Source organism: Trachypithecus francoisi, unplaced genomic scaffold, assembly GCF_009764315.1.
Source record: "Trachypithecus francoisi isolate TF-2019V2 unplaced genomic scaffold, Tfra_2.0 Lachesis_group7, whole genome shotgun sequence".
Lineage (NCBI taxonomy): Eukaryota > Metazoa > Chordata > Mammalia > Primates > Cercopithecidae > Trachypithecus > Trachypithecus francoisi.
In genome coordinates, this window is record NW_022681472.1 from 34,186,057 (window position 1) to 34,206,835 (window position 20,779).

Here is a 20,779-nt window from a genome sequence, read left to right on the forward strand (position 1 = left end):
TGATTTATAATCCCTTTGAAATATTAAATAAATGAATAAATGATACAAAAAGCCCTAACAAGAGAACAGAACAAATTGTTCTATGTTTTAATTTGCTACTTTCATCATATATATTTGATAAAAAACTTAAAAGAGGGAGCCATCAACAAAGTGAAAATGGGTTAGATTACTCAGGACTCTAGTTGCTTTCTATTGCTGTTATTTTAAACAGTATTTTGTTATAATTGTGAATATAAGAAAAGAAAGTGCTAGAGATCATAATTGCATTTATCTTCTTAAGTTTATAAAAAATATTTTATTAGACAGGAAAATGAACTGGGTAAGAATAAGGACACAAGCTCTCTTAGCCTAGTTTTACTGTGAACAACTGTATGACCTCGATCAAGTTACTTAAACAAGGAGGATCTTGAGTAAGATAATCAAGAATAATCTACACAATACGTTTTGTGGATTTAGGAACAAAATACAAAACTCTGTGCCATGTGTTGCAGTGGATTTGAAAATCAAAGATCCAGAAATATAATATAAAGAAGTCAACGTGAAAATAATAAATTCTCATATAAGACAGAATTAAATCAACACGATAACAAAGTTATTTATTCTACCTGGAGATGGAGAAAGAGTGTAACTGGAAAGATGAAAAAGGTTGAGAAGACCAACAGGAGAATACCAAGAGTATTACATGTGCTGCTGTGATTGGACCTTATTATGAACAGGAGGGATACTGTGAGAAACGAGGCTAGTAAAGTAGATTGGCTTCAAACTCTTAAGGGCCATCAAAAAATTGAACTATGTTTTGTGGGTTCCTAGGAACAAGTGAGGATTTTTGAGTATTATTTATGTTTTATAAAGTTAATTCTGCTGACCCTTTAAAGGGTAAACTGGAGAAGATTTAGGTAAGTTGAATTGTTAGCCTACAGTTGCAACAGTCAAGAAAGAGATGACGAAGGTTGTTGCCAGAAGAATGGAATGAAGAATATTTAAGAGAGATTGAATAGATGGAATTAACTACTGAGGTTTGAGAAATTATTGGATGTGAAGAATTAGTGAGAGGGAGTAATTGAATACAATTCTGAGATTTCTATTATTGATACCTGAGAAAATAGTGGAGATATAAACAAAATAATAGAAAGAATGAACAGTTTTGTGAGTAGAGGTGGACATGAAGAAAGCAAGAGATCCCATTTTGAACATACTGAATTTGAGATTTTAAAGACATCCATAGTGGAGTATTTAATAGTCAGTAGAAATTCTGTAGTGAAGCTTTAAAAAAAATATCAGGCTCCAGAATTATAGATTTGAGTAGCATCATTTTACAGGTGACAGTTAAGGTTATAAGGGTAAATGGGATTACCAGAAAGAGCATAAAAAACAAAAAGGAGAATAAAGATTTATTTTAAGAGATAAGTAGTGGGAAAATCAAGAACTACAGGAAGATTATAAAGCAACCAAAAGACTGCAGTAACTACGGCAGCCAAGGGACAAGAACATTTCAAAAAGAAAAAAAAGACCAGGCATGGTGGCTCACACATGTAATCCCAACACTTTGGAAGGCCAAGGTGAGTGGATCACCTGAGGTCAGGAGCTCGAGGCCAGCCTGACCAACATGGAGCAACCTCATCTCTACTAAAAAAACAAAATTAGTTGGGCATGGTGGCACATGCCTGTGATCCCAGCTACTCAGGAGACTGAGGCAGGAGAATTGCTTGAACCTGGGAAGCAGAAGTAGCGGTGAGCCAAGTTCGTGCCACGGCACCCCAGCCTGGGCAACAAGAGCAAAATTGCAAAAACAACAACAACAAAAAGAACAATAAAAAACTGCCGTGTAAAATGCTATATACAATTTGATATGAATGACTATTGTGAAAAGACTTGCATTTGGTGAATAATCTGTAGTGATAGTTCCTGAGAAAACAGTTCTCCTTAGTTAATAGATATATGTGTAAAATTACAAGAGGAATTAAAAATAAAGCAGTGTAGAGGAAGCGGGGAAAACTAGTATCTACCTCTTTTCCTATATGGGAGTAAATGAAATAAAAAGACATGAATGTCTTAAAGAACATGCAGGGTTGATTGTTCCATTGCACTCCAACCTGGGCAACAAAGCAAGACCCTGTCTCAAAAAGAAAGAGAAAAAAAAAGAAAGAAAGAGAAAAAAATAGAGAGTTAAAAGATATAAGATTTTATAACAGGGAAGATGTAAGCGATTTGAAAGATGTTAAAGAAGTAGCTGAAGTAAAATCGTGACTCCAGAAGCAAGAGGCAGAATTGAAGGAATGATAATGGAGGAGAAGATAGAATCAAAAGCACCAGTCAGGTATTGATAATGGTAGGCAAAAGGGCTCTTGAATAAAGAGATGGATGACTTTAAATGTGACAATAAAGAAAGAGGATTGAAGATGAATGATGACCTTGGTCTCCACAAAGTTATTAGGTAAGATTTGCTATGGGGAGTAAGAAAGCAAGATACAAATAAAATTTAAAGAGCATAGAAAAAAAAAGAAAAAAAGAAATTGTTTTTATTAGGGATAGTATAGGGGTAAACCAGAAATGAGTATAAGGATTTATGAGTAGCTTTGAGGTCACTCGTTGCCTAATTATAAAAATATTTTCCAAAGAAAGATAGTACTTCTAATATTTTAAACATTTACAGGTGAAGTTTCTCATTTTAAAGTTTTTATGTGTTAAACATTGTAGGGGGAAAAAGTATATGAGTCTGATCTAAAGAAAGTTTGAGAGGAGAAATTAAGTAATGTTGCCATTCAGGGAGGGGGGGGAAAGGCTGACATTTGCAGGAATTATGCAAAAGCAAGGCGGAGGTGGGCAGGGAACTGTTGGCACTTTTGCACTAAGCAAGTCAGCGGCACCAAACTCTCCTAGTGATCTATGTATTCTGCAACCCTACACCCTCACAACCAGTATTTTTTTTAGCGCCAGGCTTACCTAAGAATGTACTTGATGAAGCAGTAAAAAAAGAAATTCATTTTCTTGAATCTCGACCTTTGAGTACACATCTTTTTAATATTCATGTGATGAAATGGGACATCTCATGAAGCACTTCTGTTGGGTATCAAACACATGGTTATCACAAGTAAAGCACCTTGTGCAACTGTGGGTTGAGAGCTGAGCTAGACACTATTTTCTTGGATCACCATTTTTACTTGAAAGAAGTGACAGGCAAACTGCAGTTGTACAAACTTGGACATTTGGCAGAGATTTTCTTGAAAATGAACAAAGTGACCTTGTCACTTCTAGGAAAGCAAAATCTAACAGTATCTTTTGCCAGTGAAAAAATCTGAACTTTCAAACAAAAGTGATAATATTGGGAAACTTATTATCTGCCCCTGTGAATTTGTCAGTTTCCCAATTCTTAAAGACTTTTCAGATGAGATAGGTGATATCGCTAACAAACGTGATACTGTATAATTAAATGTGCTACCATTTGGGAAATTTATATAACCCAGTGTACCAATATTTTCCAGGTGACCAATGTCTGATAGTTTAAAAAAAAAAAAAGGAAAAAAATGTGTGGACAAAAGACCATTTCGAACTGCAAGAAAGACAAATGGGAACTTTCTAAAGGCAGAGTATGGAAAGCATATTCATATGACTTTAGATTCCACATTGAAAAAAAGCCACAATTATCTGAAAAAGTTATTAAAATTTTCCTCACTTTTCCAGCTAAAATAATAATATCTCTGTTAAGCCAGATTCTCTTATATACTTCAACTAAAACAACATATTAACAGAGACTGAATGCAGAAGCAAATATGAGAAGCCAGATGTCTTTTATTAAACCAGACATTTGTAAAATTAAACCAGAGAGTTGCAAATGTAAATCAACGCCACGCTTGTCACTATTTATTTATTTTTTTGCTTTGGAGAATATATTTTATTGTCATTAAATGTTTATATAAAATGTAATGGGTTTATTAATAGTATTTGAGGTGAGTTAGTAATTATTTAATTTTTTCAATTTTTCTAATTTCCGATATGTTAATATTGGTAGATTTATCCCTGGCAAATGAAAGCTAAGTGGAGTTCTTCATAATTTTTGAGCATGTAATAGATATCTGAGACCAAAACAATTCAGAAATATTAATGTAGACCAAGCACTAAACACGTAGTAAACTACTCAAGGGCTTTAAACATACTTCCCATGATTTCACAAAGTCAAAGTTGAGAAGTTATATAATTGCTTTTTGTAACGGTGGAATAAGGGAAATTTTCTTTCTTTTTCTTTCTTTCTTTCTTACTTAAATCATAGTATTCAGATTAAAGAGAAGAGAAGTCTTCAGTGCATGCTAATGACATTCTCTCCATTCTTTCCTCCAAGTCTGTGAGTCTCATTTCATGTGTCCCATTTACAGGAGTAAAATTAGCATGTTATCCAGTCACCATTTGGCTCATGACTCAATGTCACTATAAAAATCATTTTAGCAACATCATAGTCCCAACTTCTAGAATCCATCGATGTGGAACACTTCAGTTTGTTTAACGTAGGAGACGTAAGTACATGCTTTTTAGATAGCCTCTTGAAATCTATCTAAATCTATAAATTCTACTATAGTAATACCTTTTGCTTTATTCTCTCAAAAAATTTGTGTGTATGGAATTTTTAAAAGATAGCATAAAAAAGGAAAACACAGATCATGAGTCTCAGTTTTGAAATCCATTATATAAAGAATTTGTAGAGCAGCAATATTGCTTCTGTTGCTAAAGAGTAAGAGAGTGAGGCTGTTTTAAGAATGGGGAAAAGAAAGAGCAAGCTTATTTCTAATTCATAGATTTTGATTGAATTTTTAGATGTCAGGTTTTAGAGATTTATGCTTTAAAATTTAATACAACTTCAAATAGTTCAGCATTTAAATAATAAAATGTCCATTTCCCTCTTTTCCCTGTCCCATAGGGCTGAATATTAGTATAATTGGATCTTTTGTATAACTGGATACAAAAAAGTAACACCATATTACCTTGTCTGTATTCAATACTATCATTTGGTTATGTCTAGAAAATTCCAATTATAGCAACATAGACAGGAAACTCTAGTAAAGAGTCAAAGTCTACTTGTAATAAGTTTTCCAGATTTTTTCCTGATTATTTTTATAAAGTCAGAATATGTGCTACTTGCTGATCTATTACACTTCCATCTGCTGCTGACATTTATCTTGCTTTTTTTGAATTTTGTAATTTTGAGGGGTGAATATCTGTCAACCATAATTTTTATGGCTGTTCTCCAGAATTTCAGAGCAAAAGTACAAGTCATCTATACAGGTATACTTGACGTAAAAGATATTTATCTCTCAGAGTCATATCACTAAATTAGAAGTGTCTAAATGCTTGACTGAAAAAAAAAAAACATAACCACCATGCAAGTAAAAATATCTATTTTTGAGCACTTAAGGGGAATTCACTAAAAGCACTATAATCATAGAGAAAATCTGGAGTATACAATATATATTTTGTTTAAAAATGTAATTGTATGCTTTCCTTCATTCACATATTTGGTGTGTGCTGTTTGTTAGCTATTGTTCTTTTATTGGAAAATAGACCTATTGTCTAGAGAAAGAAAACGTAATAAGCAATGAAATATTACTTTTATAGTAATAGCTATTTGTATTATAATAATTATATTGGCTAGTGCAATTGGATATCCATTACTTAGTTTCCATGTTACTTTAAAGATGCAGAATTGGATGTCCATTGAACTAAAAATATATTTCAACTTTACAGGAATAACCTGTTCTCACAATTGTCCACATTGTCTTTCATTCAATTGAAATGAAAGCTATATATGAAGATTTTAAAAGTAAGCACAATATACTTTTATGTCTCTCATAACCTCATTTCTTCCTTCCTGTGTTCATTACGTGGGAGTGGACTAAATAAAAATTCAGAGTAAGTTGTTGGTTACCCTAGTACAAGTAGGATTGCCACCAGGATCTTTTAAAATTCCCAAATAGATAAATCATAATACAAGACACTTTCTTTTAATATATACCTTCCCATGGAAATTTTTACCACTTTCTCTGCCTCACTTTTGGTATTTCAAATCTTTTAAAAACTATTTTCAGCAAGGAGAATTAATTAGATATAAAACCCTACAAGGATATGTATTATTATGGCAGTTAGAAATGATAATGGCAAAAAACAGGGACCTTTACTGCAAAGTACAATGCCCTTTACACAAAACCCAAAGACATATACCCATAGTTTAAGTCATGGTAATATGTATGATTTCATGGTTACTTAAAATCTCTGAGACTTATTTTCTTCATCTGAAAAGTGAGGATTTGTTTTCCTATTTTACAACATTGTTATCAGATCAGAAATAATAACACTTGTGCTTTTTTAAGCCTATTTGTTTCTTTATTTGTTTTTTTGAGATGATGTCTCTCTCTGTCACCCAGGCTGAAGTGCAGTGGCCCGATCTTGGCTCACTGCAATCTCCACCTCCTGGGTTCAAGTGATTCTCCTCCCTTGGCCTCCTGTATAGCTGAGATTACAGATGTGCGCCACTACACCCAGCTAATTTTTGTATTTTTAGTAGAGACAAGGTTTCACCATGTTGTTCAGACTGGTCTCGAACTCCTGACCTCGTGATCTGCCCGCCTTGGCCTCCCAAAGTGCTGGGATTGCAGGCATGAACCACCGTGCCTGGCCTAAGTCTATGTTTTTAAAAGTTATAAAAAGAGACTAAGAGTGAAAATTGTGAAAAGAGCTTGAATATGTCTTGTGACTCCACCTCTCCTTAAATATTTATAAGATGTTTTTGCTAGGTTGATGTGCATGTTCAGTTCTAAACCTCTGAAGTAATGTAGAAACCAAATACTGTGTTGGTTAATGGTAATGCAGATAATGAAAAATCTTTACCATTAATAATACTGAATTATTCCAAGATCCAAAAACTTTATTCAAACTCTGACTTACTCATAGACAGGCTGCCTGGTAAAGTAAAAAGTGTGGGCAGGAACTTTGCAGACTTAAGTTCCAAGTACTTAATTCATTAACTATGTGAATATGGGCAGATTAAATTATTAAATATGTGAATATGGTCAGATCACTTGAATTATCTGGTCCTCAGGTTCTTCATCTATAAAAACTTCTAGACTGAAGTAGATGAATTTTTAGGATTTAGCAATTTAGTACAATCAGGAAGCAGGAAAGTTTTCTGTGGTCACCGATAAAAGGTGATTAATATATTTCTTCCTCATTGGTCAGTTCTATTTAACATATTCTTATTTAACATTGGCTATGTGCAAACAACTCTGCTAGAAATTGTATGTGATTAAAATATTAACAAAATGCAGTTTCTGCCTTATTAGAACCTGTAATGGATATCAAGGGAAAGAAATGAGGGAAAATATATTCTCCAACATGTGTCATGTTAATGGGCAGTAGGTAATGACATTAGAGGTGGAAGGAAATAAAATCAATAGCATGTCTTAGAAAGACAGGTCAATTCATCCAAAAAAGAAAGAATGGTGATTATACTGAGAAATGTTGTTTGAAAAAGGAAGAATTTTTAGAGAATTTGTAACAGATGTCTTGTATCTTCTCAGAGGAAGATGCAGAGTCATCTCTTAAGGTAGGTGGTGTCTGCTGTGTAGACTGGAAAGGCTTTGGAATCCTTCCCAAAGAGAATAGCATAAGGAAGAGTCAACTAGAGGTGAACCGAAGAATTTCTGGGCAACTCCATCCAAGTGTGTACTAATAATAGAGCCAGAAATTTCTAGTTGAGCCAATTGGCACAATTTTGTGACTTTTTCTGGTAACACTCAACCGCCCAGTACTGAGATCAGAGAAAATATACTATAGTGTTTTCCCAGCAGTGAAGTGTAGGTACAGAAGTAAAGATAACAATAGATCAAAGGAACTTCTTGATGCTAATTTAAAAAACTACATAAAGTAGTGCATAACTGATTCAAGTAGGGCTGGACCTAGAGGCAACTAAAAAGTGATTCAAGGAATTAAAGACAGCATCAGTATAAAGAATTGGTTCATTGAGTATAAGAGAAAAGAGAAAAGAAAAGGTGGCTGTGACAAGAGGAGAGAATTTCCAAATTCAGAATTTTACAAATGAGGTGGTTTTGGTTTATTTTTGTTTGTTTTGCTTCCAACTTTTATTTTAGGTTCAAGGGGTACATATACAGGTTTGTTACATGAGTAAATTGCATATTTAGGGGGTTTGGTGTACAGATTATTTTATTACCCAGGTAATAAGCACAGTACCCTATAGTTTTTTGATCCTCACCCTCCTCCCACCTTCCATCCTCAGATAGGCCCTGGTGTCTATTGTTCCCTTCTTTTGTCCATTTGTACTCGGTTTTTAGCTACCAATTATATGTGAGAATGTGCAGTGTTTGGTTTCCTGTTCCTGCATTAATTTACTTAGGATAATGGCCTTCAGCTCCATCCATGTTGCTGCAACAGACATGATCTCATCCACTGTTGATGGGCATTTAGGTGGATTCCATGTCTTTGTTATTGTGAAAAGTGCTGATGAACATACGTGTGCATGTGTCTTTATGGAAGAACGATTTATATTCCTTTGGGTATATACCCAGTAATATGATTGCTGGGTCTCATGGTAGTTCTAAGTTCACTGAGAAATCTTTAAAATGCTTTCCAGAGTGGCTGAACTAGTTTATATTCCCATCAGTAGTGTAAAAATGTTCCCTTTTCTCTGCAACTTCACCAGCATCTGTTAATTTTTGAATTATTAGTAATAGCCACTCTGACTAGTGTGAGGTGGTATCTCATTGTAGTTTTGATTTGCATTTTTCTAATGATTAGGTTGGCCAGTTTTTCATATGCTTGTTGGCCATGTGTGTATCTTCTTTTGAGAAGTGTCTGTTCATATCCATTGCCCATTTTTAATGGAGTTGTTTGGTTTTTGCTTTTATTTATTTATTTATTTATCTATTTATCTATTTATTTATTTATTTATTTATTTATTCAAGATGAAGTTTCACTCTCTCCACCCAGGCTGGAGTGCAGTGGGCATGATCTCAGCTCACTGTGACCTCTGCTTCCCAGGTTCAAGTGATTCTCCTGTTTCAGCCTCCTGAGTAGCTGGGATTATGGGCACCCAACACCAGACCTGGCTAATTTTTGTATTTTTAGTAGAGACAGAATTTCACCATTTTGGTCAGGCCGGTCTCGAACTCCTGACCTCAGGTGATCCACCCACCTTGGCCTCCCAAAGTGCTGGGATTACAGGCGTGACCCACCGTTTGTTGATTTGTTTAAGTTCCTTTTCAGTTCTGGATATTAGAATTTTGTCAGATGCATAATTTGAGACTATTTTCTACCATTCTGTGGTTTATCTGTTTACTCCGTTGATAGTTTCTTTTGCTGTGCAGAAGCTCTTTAGTTTAATTATGTCCCATTTGTCAATTTTTGCTTTTGTGGCAATTCTTTTTGGAGCCTTTGACATAAATTCTTTGCAAGGGCCTATGTCCAGAATTATATTCCCTATGTTTCCTTCTAGAGTTTTTACAGTTTTAGGTTTTACATTTAATTAAGTCTTTAATCAATTGAAATTGACTTAGTCTTTAAATTGATTTTTGTACATGGTGAAAGGAAAAGGTCCAGTTTCAATCTACATGTGGCTAGCCAGTTATCCCAGCACCATTTATTGGAGAGTTCTTTCCCCATTGTTTGCTTTTGTCAAATTTGTTGAAGATCAGATGGCTTTAAGTGTGGCTTTATTTCTGGGTTCTCTAATCTGTTTCATTGGTCTCTTTGTCTGTTTTTGTACCAGTATCATGCTGTTTTAGGTTACTGTAGCCTTGTAGTACAGCTTAAAATTGGGTAGTGTGATGCTTCTGGTTTTTTTTTTTTTTTTTTCTTTTTCTTAGGATTGCTTTGGCCATTTGGGCTCTCTTTTGGTTCTTTATGAATTTTAAAATGATTTTTTTCTAATTCTGTGGAAAGTATCGTTGGTAGTTTGCTAGGAATAGCATTGAATCTGTAAATTGTTTTGGGTAGTATGGCCATTTTAATGATAGAAATGAGAGGGTTTTGAGTATTCAGTTTTTGTACCTTTTTACATTTTATTTCCAAGATTTAATCAAGAGTATTTGTTACTCCTCTCAAGTAATGACTTACTGAGGGGAGCGTGGGGGCTGTTTTTCTGGACTGAGAGCAATACTTGATCACTGAAAATATTTAGAATTACTGGTGCATGGTGCATACTGGTAATAAAAAGCAAACTGAATTTTAGTCCATTTTATTAACGGACTGTACAGGCAATGCTCTCACTTACTGCTTATCCCTAGGATGAACTACCTTTCACTCAACGCCTCCCACCTGATCTCAAGTCCTCTCTGGAGTTGAAGAATGACTAAAATGGTATTAGAGAAAGATAATTTTATAATGTAAACTAAATGTCAACAAACTATGCCATGTAGGCTAAATCTAGCCCATTCCCTATTTTTGTTAATAAAGTTTGTTTATTACATTTGTTTTACGTATTGGCTGTGGCTGCTTTTTTACTGTAAGGACAAAGTTGAGTAGTTGGAATAGACATCATGTGACCCTAAATATGTAGTACCAGGCCCTGTACATTAAAGGTTCCCAGACCTTTGATTTAAATATTTAGGACCAGAAAAGGCATTACTTATTTTGTTAACCTGCAAACAGGACAGTTGTTTCACATTCATATACTAGGTCGGTCGTTTAACAGTTGTCTTTGTTAAATGTTTAGCATTGACTACCATTATATTTACCTATTAATTTTTCTTTCTTTTGTAGTCCCTGCTATGTGGATATTTGGTAGCAATGACTGATGTGGAAACTACATATGCAGATTTTATTGCCTCAGGAAGAACAGGTAGAAGAAATGCAATACATGATATCCTGGTTTCCTCTGCAAGTGGCAACAGCAATGAATTAGCCTTGAAATTAGCAGGTCTTGATATCAACAAGACAGGTAAGTCATCTGGCACACATTTCTCTGTGAGCATGGAATGATTTGCAGCATTTTACTAAGTGGGATTAAGGCACGAAAAGTCATGTTTGAAAGTAATCTAATATAAAGAGTTTTAAACAATCTAAGGCAAGATGAAAGTCTGAGACTAATCTCTTAATCAATCCTGCTCTATTTTCAGTGATGTCTCTTTAGAAGGCTTCTCACTTAAATGCAGAGTCCTTAATCTGATTTTATTAATGCCATCAATAAAATACGTGGTGTGTTTTTTTAAAGCCTAATTTCTACAAAAGCTGAAATTGCTTATGTACAGTATTTAACTAAGTTGGAGCGCCTACCTTTGACAATATTGGCCACCTCTAACATTTACTAGATAGATATTTAACAAGATTCACAGGTAATTCTGATAGACTTCAATTCTAAGAACAATTTTAGAAAAAAAGAGTCTCCAGGGCTAATTTTATTAAAAATGGAAGTAAAATGATCTGTTACATTAGTAAGTCTTAGGTCTTTGATTTCCCATTCCAGATAGAATGGGTTTGTGAAAAATGTGTCTCTTTACTGGGCCTTGAATTCTTACCCAAGGAGTCTATCTTCATTAATAAGATACTTGACAGTTTTACTTCTGAGTATTAGAATAAGTTCCCTGACAGTTCCTCCACCCGTAGCTTTTGCAAATATCAAAGCTGAATGTGTTTCCCTGAGAAGACTTGTGTAAAAATAACCTTTAAAAGTGAAAAGAATTCACAATTAGGGAACCCTGATATTATGTGCATAGAAAGCACTTACCACAATTTCTGACTCTTAATTATTCAGTATGTCTTCGCTGTTAGAATTTTTAAGGTAAAACATTTAGATTATTAGAAAACTGAGTCAGAGTATATGCATATATAGATTAATGAAACAGCTCAGCAATATTACTTTAAAATACATAAGGACAGTATTTTATTCAATGACTAAAGCTCAGTACTTCTCAGACTGGTCTTTTCAAATTCGGATTAATAATAAAACTTTAACGTTACCACTTTGGAATACACAGACCTGTGTGTATCTTAGGTTTCATTGTTGTGCTATTATTGCTACCAGTAGTTACTTCCCAGAACAGCTCTGAGAAAGACTGTATCGGAAATTATTCCAATTTGGTAACATGAGATGGATAAATACATTTTTGCTGCAGTCTTGCATAATATTTATATTTTGTTTTTCATACACATATGCTATTTTAAAGAGTCTGCATTAATTTTAGCCACTCTTAATATTAGGACATTTTTATTCATAGTGTAATTTAATTTCTTCTTTTTCTATTTTTCCTGAAGTTGAGAATTGCTAGTCCTAAGAACACTTTATTTTCCTGAAAACATATTAAATTACTATAAATTATTTACATAATAAATTGAAATTTTATATTAATAAATGTAAATAAAATAATTTTATATTCATTATATTATAATTAATTTAAATTATCTTTATATTTCCAAATGTCTTCTTTTCTAAATATTTTTGCATGTTAACTGCAATTCACTAGGCTCTTGCAACATTTGCTGTTTCTCTAAAATTATGAAGTCCAAAACCAGGAACAGTATACAAAGCAATAACTTTGTTTATTCTAAGTACAAAAACTAATAACTGCATAACATGAAGATCTAAAATATAAAAAAAGACAAATGTATAATGACAAATTCAATGTCACTAAGAATTGTGAAGAATTTCCTTTCTAATTCATAAATGTTTCAGCTTCATTTTAGTTTATACTCAACAATATTGTTACCTCATGTTTACTTTTATTTGTTAATAAGCATCTGTTTAGCAACAGTCTCTATGTTTGCAGCATAAGGCTAAGCCCTGAGAAGTGTCCCCAGACACCTAGAAGGTCCCAAGCCCCATGGGAGTCAAGTTCCTTATCTTGTATTTATACAGTCACTTTCATCCTGAAATATTCTACTGTCTTAGAGATGCCCTAATTTGCCTTCATTTCTTTGGTTACCAAAAGCTTCTCCTGTTTATCAAGTTCTTGTTGCATGCTAATTTACACATCTCAGAACCAGGCCATCTGTGCATCATGGGGGCCTCTCATAATAAAATAGTGCATGAAAATGATATATAATGTCTGGTCATACCCTTGGTAGTGCTTTACAAGAAAATATTTTTATGTAGAAGAATTGATTATAATTTTCCTAAAGATTTAATGTTATTGGAGTATGGTGAGGTGCTTCGTGTGCACTTGCTAAGAGTAGAGGAGAAACTGCCTTATAACATTATGGTCCAAAGAATAGACCAGCCCACTTACCTGCTTTTATTTGAATTATGATAACAAACCCTTAGCAAATATTGATTCGTTTATATTATTGCGACACCTGAAAACATTTTGTCCACCAAGTCATATTGGCTGCCTGATAACCAAATATCTCATGCAGATATATGAATCTTTGAGTCTGGAATTGCCAACAGCTTGTACTTATATAACATGACCTAATATGGAGTGAAAGCATTGAAATGTTTGCTATACCACTGGCTAAGATTGCTACTGAGGGTGCAGTTATGAGGTTGGTTTTATTGGAATTGTACACATGTTCTCTAAGGGCAGACCAGAGGCCATTATAACTATTTGACAAGGGACTGGCCAGCTGACATAGTGTCCTTTCATTTTCCACTATTGCTTTTACTTTGAACTAATAGAACCTCTGAGAAATTAGCTGGATTATCATCAAGTGCTATAGAAAGGAGAAAATACAGTTTTAAAATATTTCTTCAAATAAGACAATCAGGCATAAAAAGGTAAACATGCTCCCACTTCTGATTTCTACTTAAAGACATTTCTAATTTCTGCAACCTGTGAAACTGTACCTACGTGACATGACCTGGCCATGAGATTTCTGAGCTATTTATTCGAAGTTTAGCTGATCACTAACTACTCTGAAAATTTGAATATTATTTTGTTTTTGAGCCATGCTGTCCCAAGTTCACAGAATTAATCAGTACTTGAAAACTCCAGTGGCGAACTGACTACGAAGAAAATAATCTCGTTCCTTCAAGGGTTTTGGGCCTCTTTAGTATTTCTGAAGTTACCAATATGACATACTGAGAGTTGGAAATAAAAGCAATCATTTTTATTTTGCCTGTATTCCGTTTTTGTTTTTCTTTTGCAGAAGGTGAAGAAGATGCACAACGAAGTTCTACAGAACAAAGTGGGGAAGCCCAGGGAGAAGCAGCAAAATCTGAAAGCTAACGCCTTACTTTGACCCTCGACCACACCTGACAATGTCTCAAATCTCCAGGAGTGTCTGGAATGCATTTGTTTCCATGAGTGAAAAGAGGAAAAAGAAAATGGCTGTGCTGCATTGCAGGAACCTGCCCATTATCATGTTAAAAATGAGGGCAGAGGCTGTGGCTGCAGGCAGACTTTTCCCTACCTCTGTCATTAGCAATGGTTGAAATCATGTGGCTTGTGTTTGGGCGTCATTTTTGTATGGATCCTTTCACTTGATCATATGACGAAATGCTTATAGAGAGTAGCACCGACCTAGATGATGATTCTTCCTGTAGCATCTGGCCCCTCACAATGTCAGAGGATTTAATTGTGTCTAATTGCGAAGGGTTGATTGAACCCCAGAGTTTAAATATCTCTGGCTCAAGTGTTCACCCAGTAAAAGAAAGATCCAGAAAGCACTGTTTTTAGCATTATGTATCTGTGTGTTACTGCTGTGTTATTTACACTGTTTTGTATTGTACAATATAGATGCTCAGCACTGCCCCCTTCTCTGATTGCTTATGAAAAACAAAATGATGTGCATTACTGTGAATTTTTATACCGCTCATTTTTAAAAGGGCTGTCTTTTTATTTTAGTTTTCCATACTGTGATGGTGTACACAGGATAGAACACCCTTTTTTAAAACACAGTCTTTCCCCTTGCTTATTGTATGTTGATGAGTTGATTAAGTCTAACAGATTCATCAAGACTCCATTGCTTTATTATACAGACATTTGAAAATATCCATTAATGTGAATATCACCTGAATTCAGTCTGTTTGGTGTCTGCACAGACTGGTATTCAATCTATCAAGTTTGTTTTATTCTCAAGTGGAGAACTTCTCCCACCTAATATATATATATATATATATATACACACACACATATATATATATATTTTAATTTATGAGAATTTTGGACAATTGGAAAGGTAGAAAAGAAAAGCCAAGATCATACTAAGGACTGGAAATAATTTGTTCTATAGAATCAAATTTCTCACAATGCTGTATGATATTTAAATTTGGAGGACAACTTATCTTCACTAAGCTGAATAAGGTGGAGAAAGTAATCTCCTTGCAATCACGTGGACACCAATCACAAAAGTAAAGCCCTGGTGTTGTGTTTTCATGTCTTTTTTCAGCCCTCTCAGATCCAAATGTTATTATGCACTTTTTAATGTTTGTAAACTTTTACTAATAATTAGTGTGAATTGCATTCTGATACAATAATGATTAGCATTAGAAGCTAACAAAATTCTCATTAATACTGTGTTTGATGGCCTCTGCTGTGTTTTAACATCGTGCTTCTTGTATGGAAAGTTTTTGTGAGCTGTGTAATCCCTCTGGTCAGTATTATGAAATCATTTGTCAGTGGTAATAAATAAGGAACCAGTAATATGCCAGTGGTTCATGAATTACTGGACAAATAGCAGACAATGGGAGTCCCTTTACAATAACAAGCCCACTTAGCTGTCCTTGAGGGCTTAGATACCATTCCACGTGAAGTAGTTAGAGCAGCATTTCAATAGGTAATTTGTGTGGTTGTGCCAGAAACTCAGCCCTCCTATGTAATTACATACAGGATAAAAGGTAAGTCTGCTCACTTCTCCTTCTACAGAACATTTCAACTGACTGGAATAACGGCATGGGTTGCGTTTAGTACTCAATCAGATATTACTAGAAAAAAAGTTAATAATGTGAGCCTTTCCGAGAGTAGAAAGAGGAAAGATTAAATTTTAGAGTGCTTCCTTCTGTCTAATCCATCAGGGGCCAAAACGCCCAGTAAAACTCAAACACATCACCTATTAATAGACTCACAAGTGAGAAAAGAGGTTCCTAGGGTTACCTTAGGCAATCCCTGGTAAACTGTTTAAACCATCGAACCCCTACAGTCAGTTTTCAGTATCTTCATTTAATAATTTAATAGGTTTCTTGTGAATTTAAACTTCTCTTCTTTCTTAAGGTTGTGAAATTCCAAACTGATTTCATGTGATTTCGAAAAGTTTAGAACCAGTGCTGAGTGTATGTGGAGAGTTTATATTCCTATGTGATATACTATTATTAATGCATGTGGTGCCATGCTTGTCTTTAAATATATAAATAGTGCTAAATTGCAAAGTCATATGGAGCTTTGGATTTAGTTTGACTTCTTACTACTGCTTTGTCTGCTATATTCAAAACCAAAGGTATTCCCAAGCTAGGGAGATACAAATTATTTTTCCAAAATGTCCACATCCTATACATTTTGCTTATTCATGGTATCTTTCAAATTTTATTTTAGTTTCCTTTATTTGCAAGTCAAGAATACACATGGATCTGAATTTTTAAAGAGCGAAGGAAAGAGTAGGAAACCAAGGCCTTGGGTTTGGTAATAGGCATTGGATGGCTATTAACCAACTATTCCTATGCTAATGGCTTTGCAGCTGGTCTTCTCCCATTTGTTCCTCAAACAATTCTATTAGAGTGGTATTTTTATCCAGTTTCACAGATAAAATATAAGCACTCAATAAAATATAACCTTTAGAAGCTTAAAGAGCTGGTAAGTGATGAACTTAGGATTAGTACCCATGTTTGTCAACAATGAGCTTTCCAGTGCACATGTCATAAAATTAGAGCCAACTGCAGAGCTGTAAGGGAACTTTTAGAGATGAACTTCTGCAGCCTCCATATTTTACAGAAGGAAACTGAATCCCAGAAGGAGAAACTGCCTTTTTCAAGGCTCCCTGGATGGGTAATAACATATATGTGAGTAGGTCACACAAAGTATATCTTTTTTTAAAAAAAGAAATTCAATTATGTCTTACTTGGGGGGTATGTTTCCCAGAAGATATTTTTCTGGCATGTGGTCTGTATAAACAGCATTTTGTTTAATTATCAACAAACATGGGGACTTTGGCTTTTTGACTTATTTGCAACAAGCATGAAATTGTTAAATTTACCTTTTATCAATTGTAATCATCCTACGCCAACATATTGTTATCATAAATTCATAGAAATATTTTTCCAATAAATAACAGACATTGAAATTCGATTCTTAGATAATACTCCCAGAACAGTCAATGGTAAATGCCCTATACTTGAGTCTTACTTAGATACAGTGGCAATGCACCATTTTAGAAGATGATTGATACTGCTATTTCTCTTCAGGGAAACAATAATGGATAAAGAAATGTAACTGCCGGGCAACAAAGCTTCTAAGTGAAACCTGTAGTAGCAGTAGTAGTAGGGAGAAAATGTGTAGTCATCAAGTGAAAATAGGAAAGGATCTATAATTTATGATGTCTTAATAGACCCTAAATTGTTCTTTAATTACAAGAGTGGCAGTCTCTGAAGTCATTTGTGAGCTTGTATGACTTTTGTATTTAGCAATGTTGCATGCTCACATAATTGGTAATTAAAAGTAACACATTTTTCTGAAATGTACACAGTCTATTAAGAGTATTTATTGAATTCACACTATGTATTTGGTGCTAGAGAGTGCTGCAGGTGATAAAGGAGACATTCTATACCTCAGTCATCTTGCAGTGGACAAACCCAGGACTCCAGCTTCACTCTTTCCTGGTCTTTATTCTAATCATTTTCAACTCCCTTCCACTCGAGTAGTCTACTTCCTGGTCTTTGTCATCTGCCAGAACCATCCCACCTCCTAGATCTTAACTCCCAATACCATGCCTATGGTTCTTACTTGCTCATCTGTAGGGAGATGACTTTCAGTCAGGAGAAAGACAGGTGTTTATCAGAATTCTTGGAAAGTTTTTACAGCACCCACCCTCTACCCACCCCCCACATAGATACATTCATACATAAACACTGTTTCTCTTAAAATAACTTTCTACATGACTCTGATACCTTTCTTCCACCCACCTCACCCCCACCACTTTAGAAGCAGTGATCTAGAAGTTCAAGGATTCCTGATATACCCACCCTGCCCACTCCACCGAAAGGCTCTGAAATGACTCGGGAACAAAATGCAATCCTCACAGACACCCATGATTTTACTGCATTAAGGGTAGTATTTTAGGGTAAAGAAGCAAAGAGAGCTCTTCTTTTATCTTAGTGTTTCTCTCTTTCCATTATTTTATTTTTATCAAACACAGGCAGTAATGACCAAACAGAGACCTAGGTGGAGCTTGGGAGAAAGTAGGCATCAAACAGCACTCAACCTGAATCCAGGCAAGTTCTTCAGTCCAAAGAGCAAAGGAGATGTAAAGATTTAAGTTCATCTTACTCAGCTCACAAGGATAAAACACCACATAGGGATTTGGGACCAACAAAATACTAGCCAGTGAAGTAAGTTGTAGAGCCTCTAGTGTCGCTACTCAGTGTATATTTCTTGTATCTGTCTAATTCAGGTGTGGGGATTTGGGATCCTTTTCATCTTTAATACTAAAGTCAAAATTAACAAAATTATATGACTATAACCTATTAACTTTCTAATTTGCACCACATGTTCTTTCTGATTGGATTAATATGGATGTTTCCTCAGCAACCTTCCTGCTGGTCTGGACTCCATTGTTCATCCTTCTCCTAGATGCTCCTCAGGTTCCACATTTTCTTGCCTTTCCACCATCTCTGCCCCATCAAAATCAATTAGGCCATCTCGCTTCTCTTTACTTGTCTTCTGGATGACTGTAAAAAGTTAAAACAATGCTTATTCATTGTTTGCAACCTCAATCTAGACATAAGTGCTACACAGCTCTCTCTTTTCATGTCCGTGGGCACAGAGGAATCGTCCCACTTTCTGGCTAAGATTTATTCCTTCATTTGATGTTTTTAAACAATTTTATTCTGACTCTAACAGGATGTCTATTAATTATCCCTTTTTCTTTACTGACTTTACCCTTTTTCACAAATGTGCTCAAGTTTTCAATTTCCTGTTTGCTTCATTACTTATGATTCTCAAAATAGTAATGTATACTCCTTATTTTCATGCTTCTTCTCCTCCTTGTTTCTTATTCTTTTGCAATTTGGCTTCCAGGAAAATTTTTCTCATTATCAATGACATCTTTAGTAGCTCATCTTCTCTGTCATTGTCATTGAATTTCTGACCAATGTGGAAATTAACAGGTGATGATGATTCAGAGGACTCAGATTAACCTAAAATAAAATTTAACATTGTTATATTTTCAGTTGATACTAGTATGACAGGGTATCACTGCATAATAAAGTCTTTTTCAACTATATAGAATCGACATATATCAAGAAAAAGTCAGCTTTCTCTCTAGGATAGAACTTCCATAATGTATGGATATGTCCTTACTCTATGACCACAATCTCTCCATAATGTTTGCTTGCTATGTGCTCAAATCCTATAGTGCTCATTACTTTATAGGAGTGGTTGTTACATATCTGGCCACCAACACAGAGCCTAGACGTTCATAGATGAACAAGATTATCTTGTGATGTTGTAAAGTTCTGTGTTCCGTTCTACTCTTGGATACATGTTAATGATATCACTTGTTTCTCTCAACAGCAGCTATATGTGTGTAAAATCCCAGTCTTGCTCTACTTCTCTGAATTATACCTAAACAAATATATCTACTCCAAATAGAGTGGATTATTTTTGTATATTTTATTAGCTTACTCAATGACATTTAATCTGGTTCACCATGGAATGTTTTTGAAATGCTTCATTTGCCTTGCTTTTTCTTCCAGGTGTTTTTATTTAGTGATTTCTTTTTCTTTTCTCTCTGACACCTCCTCACTCATCTAAGACTGGGCCCTCCTTGTCTACCTCCCCACTAAATTTTGTGGCTCCCTGAGTTCCCATTCTCATTCCTCTTCTCTAATCTCTCTCTCCAGATGACTTCCTCCATTCCCACATCAGCAACTACATTCCTATGGTGAATTTCATATCTTGATCTCTAGCCCAGGAGTCACTCCTCATTATCTGACCTATTGGATAGTTGAACATGGATTGCTCAAAGAATCTTAAAATTCAGTGTTCTAATATTACATCCAGTGCATGATCCCATTTTCAAACCTGCTTTTCCTCACATGCTGCAGATTTCAGATCATGGTAGCACTGATTTTCCACTGACCTTAAATCAAAATTCTTGGAACCCTTTTAGCTCTTACCTCTTCCTGTGATTTGTGTGCTTGTTGGTTTTTTGGTCAATCAATCCTAATTCTTCACTATTGAAACTGCTCACTGCTTTTTATCTGCATTCCAACTCTTTAAATCATAACTTACCTATTATAATGCAAAGACCTGCTCAGCATGACCTGCCTCATCCAGCACTCTTTCTAGCCATCTTGCCACCAGATGTATTGCTCTGATACATGATTTTGATCATGTATCTCTCCTAATTAAAAAATCCTTCAAAATTTTACAGTATAAGTACCACAATGTATTTGTGTATAACTTCTTGCTCTGTGTTGCTTGTATCCTGTTCCTAAAATGTGTTTCATGCTTGTGGGCAAAGTCTCATTCGTCCTTTCAGACTAAGCCTCATTTCATCCTTTTTGGTAGAGTCTTTCTGACCCATCTCCATTCCCAAGCACTACCCTAGGAAATCAGCTGCTCTATACTCATTGCTCTCTAACAATTTATCCGCAAATGGATCTCTTTATCATAGCTATTTATTTGCATGCATATCT

General features: G+C 34.9%; 1 protein-coding gene across 3 annotated transcripts in view; it reads left to right on the forward strand.

The window, feature by feature from the left end:
- PKIA (cAMP-dependent protein kinase inhibitor alpha) overlaps positions 1–17,602 on the forward strand; it is an 88,704-nt gene extending 71,102 nt beyond the window's left edge. For 2 of the 3 annotated variants that reach the window (XM_033202481.1, XM_033202482.1), the window contains 2 exons: positions 10,759–10,936; positions 14,080–17,602. In XM_033202481.1, the coding sequence (XP_033058372.1) occupies positions 10,786–10,936; positions 14,080–14,159 (231 nt within the window). In that variant the 5' untranslated portion in view covers positions 10,759–10,785 and the 3' untranslated portion in view covers positions 14,160–17,602. Of the gene's footprint in view, positions 1–4,370; positions 4,509–5,733; positions 5,810–10,758; positions 10,937–14,079 lie in introns of all 3 variants that reach the window. The other variant, XM_033202480.1, reaches the window with a different exon arrangement.
- Positions 17,603–20,779: the final 3,177 nt, after the last annotated feature.